Source organism: Odontomachus brunneus, unplaced genomic scaffold, assembly GCF_010583005.1.
Source record: "Odontomachus brunneus isolate Ranch 3 - 2012 unplaced genomic scaffold, Obru_v1 Obru_scaffold_052, whole genome shotgun sequence".
NCBI lineage: Eukaryota > Metazoa > Arthropoda > Insecta > Hymenoptera > Formicidae > Odontomachus > Odontomachus brunneus.
The window spans coordinates 2,046,959-2,054,739 of NW_022639502.1; the positions used below are offsets into that span (position 1 = coordinate 2,046,959).

At 33.8% G+C, this 7,781-nt stretch overlaps 1 protein-coding gene across 1 annotated transcript; it reads right to left on the reverse strand.

The window, feature by feature from the left end:
* Positions 1 to 229: 229 nt before the first annotated feature.
* Positions 230 to 7,079, reverse strand: LOC116845504 (glycerol-3-phosphate dehydrogenase [NAD(+)], cytoplasmic-like). Its single transcript, XM_032818274.1, has 8 exons — positions 6,913 to 7,079; positions 6,141 to 6,318; positions 3,684 to 3,824; positions 3,438 to 3,579; positions 2,926 to 3,038; positions 2,582 to 2,812; positions 2,119 to 2,318; positions 230 to 972 (listed from the first exon to the last, which is right to left on the reverse strand). The coding sequence occupies exons 1-8, from the start codon at positions 6,945 to 6,947 to the stop codon at positions 906 to 908; spliced, it is 1,107 nt and encodes a 368-aa protein (XP_032674165.1). The 5' UTR covers positions 6,948 to 7,079; the 3' UTR covers positions 230 to 905.
* Positions 7,080 to 7,781: the final 702 nt, after the last annotated feature.

The window sequence follows — 7,781 nt, forward strand, 5'->3', positions numbered from 1 at the left end:
TTTGGATTCGTATTTTACATTTATACATTATACAAGAAAAAGAGAGAGAGAGAGAGAGAGAGAGAGAGAGAGAGAGAGAAGGGAGAGAGAGAGAGATATCAGAATTTTTCTCTCTTTATTAAATATAATTAAGTTGTATATATGAATACGCGCACAAACGAATGTGTATTATAAAAATTGAAAAATTAAGATATATGAAAGTTAAAGGTTTTAAAGAGTAAATCACTTATATGTTTACAAATCGCTTCATCTTTTACCAAAATAATTTTCGATTACAAATACGATAATCTTAATAATATATAACAGACGCTTTATAGTACTCATAATCTTACGCTAAAATATAGGACGACTCCTTAAAAAAGCAATGATTCCATAAAAAAATGTTCAGTTTTTTCCTACAATTTCGTTTGAATAATGTAACTATAGATAGAAGAAATTCTTAGTTATTATTAGAAAAATGTAAATAAAGTTTTGCCATACGCAAGTATATTACGATTATCAATAATCAAAAATGACGAAATTATATCCATTTTATGACCTGGACAGTCTATTAACTATCACAGCTGTATCGAGCGTCCTTAGGATGCACCGACCATCTTGATGAGCCTTTTAGATTTGTTCATTTTGTTCATTATGTTAATCGATGAAACATTCTTTAAGCTATCGACGAAAGAATGAGCTCATCTGATTAAGTAACATTTTCTTAGACGATACAAAAAGAACATAATACGACAACTACCGTGTCAATATATTGGAAATACACGATTTCCAGCAATTGGACTTCACTGCGGTTTGACAACTGAATTCGATGAACTTCTTTCAACGTCGCGCTTTCGAGCAAACTATGACGTTGACTTTCAAGCGGCGTTGAGTCTTCTGTCGATGATTAATACTGGGTTGATATTTCACAGGTGGCTTAAGGGCGACTTCAGCGTTGTCGACGACGACGATGACAGCGGAGCGTCTTCATTCCTAAATACGGAGCGAATACGAATTAACCCTTTTAGGCTGACACTATAAGCCTGTGATTATTACTGCGGACAAAATAACTATCGCATCAGCCAAAAGAATTATATATGGTTTTAACTAAAAATAACCAAGCTTGGACAAGCCGCTGAAAGGACTGCAAATGTTCATTTTCAATCGTATAGATTGTTTTACATTGTTTCGAAAATTCGCTTCTGAAGCTTATTCAAATATTTTAGTAATATGCTCTGTACGTAATTCGATTAGGAAAGGATTACTAAGGGCCTTGAATTCGATCAACGACAAAAGACATTGTCTTCGGGACCTTTTGGGAAGACAAAGAGAGGACAGAAGAGCTGAATTTTTATTTTCTTTTCTTAACAAATAATGAAGTATATATTTCTTCTTTCTCGGTTTACATAACGTCGAGATTGATTAATCGGAAACGCATACAACAATCGACGATCAAAAATCTATAGCTCTAGTCCGTCTACTCTGCTAACACATTGAATAGTCTCAGGAAAAAATATATATATATATATTCCATTTGTAAGATATAACAATTTGTTTGTCCATCGCGCTCAACGCGATGCGGAATTTTATTAACTAAACTGTGCGATCTCTCAAACATAGGATCTAAAGAACCCTTTAACTGGTAAGTGGCCCGAAGCCGTGAATTGTAAAGTCAAAATTATAAAAATTGAAAAAATTCCTAAAAAGGGATTCACAGAATTTCGGATTTTTAAAATCCGGAATTTTTTACAACATTTCCTCGAACTCTCGAAACATAAAAATTTTAATGAGATTTTCAATCCATACGACTGTTATCTGGAGCGACGTGTTCTTATCGAACTTCCATGATTTATCTTATCGGCGAAGGAGACTCAGTTTACGAAACTTGGGTTTGGTCTGGTTGGGATCAAATAGCATACTCTTAAGTCTAAACAGTTAATATTTTTAAAATCTTTGACAATTTGATATTTCCCAAAACCGGTTTGTCGTAAATGTTGTCTTGAATTCATAGGCTTCGGGCTTACTAAAATTAAGCTACTGAATTTTCAGTAACAAGGGATCCATAGAACCGTGTTTAATTGTTCCTAGGTTTAAGTTCGCGAGCCACTTTCAACGTTATGATGATAATTGTGAGCTTACATGTGTTCCGGATGGCTGCGTATGCAGTCGATTAAATCCGTCGGTTTTAGCTCACCGACGCAAATCCGGTGAATCGCCGTGAATAGTGGGAACCTACTTTCCATATTCCTCGATTTCAACATGTAGTTCACCTCCTCAGCGGTGAACGGACCCTGTAGCTTCTGCCCGTTTAGCATTTCCTTCTCTAACGTCTCAATCGACTATATAAAGATAAAGTTTGTTACATTATTGTGATATATAAAATGTTTATAAAATTGTTGGAAATAATATACGTGTCAAATTGCTAGAAATTTATTCTTCAAAACTTTTAACTGTTTAAACAAAAATTCTACATCTCAGTTGCGGAAATTGAACAAAATTATTATATATCTAAGAGATGTTAAAATTGTAGTTAATTTATATAATTTTTGAAAATCCGATTAAAAAATACCTTTGGACCTGAAACAGGTTGTATTTTACTTACTTTGCCGGTTTTGACAAAGGCTTCCGAGACTTTCCTGTTGCGTCCACCGTAACATGTCGTAATCAAATCTGCTACTCCACAACTTTCGAAGAATGTCGCCAGTTTTCCGCCCGGGAAGAACACGTCGACAAATTTTATCATTTCCATAAGACCTAGTCTGATTACGGCGGCTTTCGTGTTATCACCTAAACCCAATCCGTCGACGAAACCAGCACCGCAGGCAACTATATTCTAAAAATCATCAACACAAAGTTCTTTTTAACGAGATTAAATTAAATCAAATGAAATATTCGGGTCTAATTAAAGATAAGAAGAATAATTTATAAAATTATAAATAATTGCACCTTCAGCGCTCCGCAACATTCCACGGAATCTACATCTTCGACAACTACTACCCTGAAATACGAAGTTTGAATCAGGTCACGGAGTATCGGCGCCATCGCTTTGTCCTTGCATCCTGCAAATCGCAATCTGAGTTGTAAATTACATTTGCTTTCAAGTGAGTTTCAACATCATGAATCATTGATGCAATAAGGTGTAAAATAAAATAAAAAAAAAAAAAATAAATAAAAGTGTAAAATAAAAGTGTAAAATAAAAGTGTAAAATAAAATAAAATCATTGATGCATGAATTGGACCCATAAAAAATCTAGGACAGTCAGAACTGCGAAATAATTTATGCGATTACATAACTCGCAATACATCGTGTTTTTGCAAGAGGTATCGCGAATGTATTCTTTATCGTTGCAAACATTCAAAGTTATCTTTGATGTAATGTTATCGACAGTCGTTTAAACTGCTGCGAACAATTAATATCTCGAGAGCAATTACTCAGAATTAAAATCTTATCATCTTACCAATAGTGGTCTCGCAGAACATCTCCTCCGCCACTTCAGAAGCCAAGTTAGCGCCCATCAAGACCGAAACAGGAATCTGTAGTTGTCTTGAAATTATGTGAGAGATAAGCTCGATGCCACCTCCTTCTTTTTTGTCAAAACCCTGCAGAGAAATTCTGAATGAATTGATTTACATATTGATTGAATAAAAATCATAAAAAGCTACTGTGTATGTAGCAGTTGAGTGTATATGCTTGAAAGATATACTTTGATCAAGGAAAGGCCAACAGCGGTGGATTTGATCTTCCCCTGCAACGTGCTGCATATCCTTCGAATGAATTGATGCGGCACAACGAAGATGAGTATGTCTGCATCTTTTGCAGCTTCTATTACATCGGGTACTGCGATCTGGAGATAATTAATCATACCACAAGTGTTAAAATCCTGGTATTGAGATTCCAAAAGTGTCATAATAAATAAGAGATATAAAAAGTTGCTATAAATTTAAATAAATTGACTCCTCTATCTCAGATTTTCTGAGATAAATCATGGTGAAGAAATCGTCTTTGTAAACCAGTCGTGAAATTTACAATTGAAAGAATGTACAGTAGTTTTTAGAGTTTGTAAACATATAATTTGTAAGTCACTGGAGAAAGTTTTCGGTATTATCAGCTTTAATCCAGCGTACTCGATGACACTAAAAGCCATTATACGTTTCGAGCGCGGAAAATAATGCGACCTTGGATACAGATTTAATACTACATTGCTCGGAGCAATGGAATGCTGGAAAATATATCGTGTGTTCTATCTGTTACTTTCATTCGCACTGTTTTACGCTTCCTATGCTTAATATAAGCCACTATATGGTATTCGGATATCATATAGACGTGGCTAGAATAGTGCAAATAGATACTTCGGAAATGTTAATATTCAAGAGATATTTCGGAGTATCTCTTGAATATTAACATCGAACAAATGCGATTGTTTGAAACTTTTATATTTCAGAGATTCTTTTATACTAAATACTTCAAATGCTTCGTCTTGAGTAGTTTTATGCATGTCCTTGGAATTTTAAATTGTTGAATATTAATTAGAGTGTGATGTAAGAGAACAGATAGTTAATAAGAAAACCATTTACTTCGGAAATGTTAATATTCAAGAGATATTTCGGAGTATCTCTTGAATATTAACATCGAACAAATGCGATTGTTTGAAACTTTTATATTTCAGAGATTCTTTTATACTAAATACTTCAAATGCTTCGTCTTGAGTAGTTTTATGCATGTCCTTGGAATTTTAAATTGTTGAATATTAATTAGAGTGTGATGTAAGAGAACAGATAGTTAATAAGAAAACCGGTTTGAAAGTTGATTTATCTAAAATATTTGTATGTCATGTCCTCGTCTACTATATTTAAGGAATTTCATAAAAAGGTAATATCGATAATATACAATCACGTGATATAATTTAAAAGAAAAAATTATTATTTTTTCTTTTCTTACTTTCTAAATATTTTGCTTTTAGTTAAAAATATCTTCCTTTTATTTTCTAACATTGAATTAATTTGACTAGATCTGCAATCAAACGGAACATCGGAAAAATCAATTTTAAATCAGCCAAAAGGATATGTCAATAACTGGTAGTGAAAAGACAATTTATATGTGTCTCTCAGTCAAGTCATATGAAGATGTACATTAAGTTACTCGCGCCATCGTTTCCCTTTTTAACTCCTACTTGGCTGAGAATACGTCTATAGCATCGTGTTTCTGAAGGATGAATGTTTCATGAAGACGCGTTATTCTTAGCCGGCTTTACACACATACAGTGATTCTTCGCGGGAGGCTACCTTTACGGAAAATATAGTTAAAGGCCTAGGTTTATCAACCATAATCACGATAACCCACACAAATCCATTATTCTCTAATTATTTCAACAGATTATATCGACTGCAAAAAATGGAACTAAAGATTTAAACATAAGATTAATAAAATAAAAACAATCGAAATTATTTATCAAATGCAACTGCTATGAATAATATAACTAATAATAATCGATTTAATCAAGGTGATCAAGTTTTTAATATGCACTATTCTTGTTTTTAATATGCACAAACCCAGCGACTTTAATTATATAACTTTGATATTTTAGAACTATAAACGACACACTGGTCTATTGTCTAACACAAGCACGAGTCTCACAAAAGAACTTTCTAAAAGAAGACACGGCAAAAAATTGGAGAACGTGAGCGGATGACGTTGCGGAAAATACAACAATAATGCCGCAAGTAAAACAATATGATTACCTTGACTGCGTTCAAGGTTCAGAAAATGACGTTCAAGATCGCTAATAAATAATTGAAGTGAATCAATACTGCGCGATTGGAAGTGCCGAGGTCGGTAGCTTATTTCGCAACTTTCTAATTTTAGGTAACATCAGAGAGAAATTAAAAATATCAGATATGCAAAGATCTTGAACTTAGCACTTTGATATCGCCAAACATTTGGGAGAATCGTAGGAAAGAAACGTGTTGAAACTGCCGTGTATAAAATTCCAAAAATTCTACAAGTTGATTTCCAAGAATTAACACTCAACTTTTAAAGTTTTCCTAAAATACGCAGTTTAAAGAAAAAAGTTAGTAAAAAAGATATAAAAATAAATTACATCCTTTAGTTAATTTTAAATGATACTTAGTCATTAGATAAAACAAATTTAAAGCTACTTTACCACATTCTCAGGAATTTTGTGTCCAGGAAGATATTTGATATTCTCGTGGGTCTCGTTGATGATTTCTGTCAATTTTTTCCCATTAATAATCTCTTCGTAAACATACATAGTAACGCGATCGGCGAATTTGCTCTGCTTCTCCGCGTTCGCGCCGACTATCTTTGCGATAGCCGATCCCCTGTGAATTAAATATAATTGAAATTAATATTTTAATTTATTTAATGTCATTAACGACATGGAACTACAAGACTACTATTTTTCCTACCAAAATTTAAGAAAAGAAATAGAAAGGAAGAGAGAAGTTATAAAAAAGATAAAAATTATATTTTGTTCTCAATCTGTAACTATTTCTGAAAAAAATTAGCAATTAACTTCAAATTTAACTAATTCTAATCCAACCGCATTCAAACATATTTTCATACATTCGTACGAACAAAACGCGTGAAATGGGCACGCGCATATTAATACTTAAGTAACTATTAATCATTCATTATTATCTAAATAAGCAGCGCACGTCAATCATGTATTGTGTAACGTGGATTCTATGCGAAACACTTCATTAATTCGAAACTACCTCGGTGACTGGTCGGAGCACGCGCGGACTGGTCGGAGTAAACAAATACGTGCGCCACATCTGCGTGAGCGCGCGCGACAGCACGTGCAAATCGATCACATTCTGGACTTCACAGATTTTCATTCTCGTCGATATCGCTCTACCGTCCGAGTTCTTATCACCTTCTTCTTCCGAGAGCTAATGTTCGTTTCAACTTACCAGTTGCCGGAACCGATGATGCATACGGATGCCATGATGCACTCAAGGTTGCTCGTGGCTCGACGTGACGACAATATAAATCCAACTGGAGAACCGCGAGACCCACTTCGCCTGAATGCTGCTGGGTGACTAGTGGTGACTAGCGAGGGGCTCAGAGGCGGCCAGAGGTCGGCTGAGAGCGAGCGACGCGTGCGTTGCGCCGTACACCAATCGAAGTCCAGGTTGATAAGAATATATCAAGCTGGGTGGGAGAACAGTCAGAAGAGTCTAAGCTGGAAAAAGGAAAGCGGTGGATGTAGCATAATCAGTAGCGATAGTCAAGAAATCATTTAAATCTTTTTTTATGTATGATGAAATTTAGACAATTTTAAATACATATTATTGTCATGATGTCACAATTAGGAAGAAAATTAGTAAAATAATAAAATTATTTGTTTCTCAGGAAGTGGCAATTTATGCAAATGTAGAAACGATTCTTTGTAACATTTTAGATTTATAATTTTGAGAAATTTTGTAGTTTATTCTTAATGCAGAAAAACACATATATGAACTTTCTTTTTCAATTCTTACCATTTATACAATTTCCTTGAGATCATTTTTTACAAATCTAAATTCGTAACTGTTCCACACGTGAAAGAAGTACTTCTTAATCCCTGAATGTAAACCTTGATTAGTAGGATATTTATACTACAAATTAAGCAGTTATTCTTTGAAAGAATAAAATTTGTCTGCCAAATCTTATTTGAAAATCGCTTTCACTTTTATAATTTCACAATTAATTTAACTGTAATTTAATTCTGAGTGGGCTTAAATTCAATATAATATTCTATTGAACATCAAACAACCGGATTTTGTATTAAAAGGAATAT

Bases quoted from the DNA above. Each gene is read 5' to 3' on its own strand.
- LOC116845504 (XM_032818274.1), bottom strand. From the start codon at position 6,947: ATGGCATCCGTATGCATCATCGGTTCCGGCAACTG. The intron at 3,580-3,683 runs GTATATCTTTCA...ATTTCTCTGCAG, and splicing joins TTGGCCTTTCCTTGATCAAA to GGTTTTGACAAAAAAGAAGG. The intron at 2,319-2,581 runs GTAAGTAAAATA...ATCTTTATATAG, and splicing joins CCTTTGTCAAAACCGGCAAA to TCGATTGAGACGTTAGAGAA.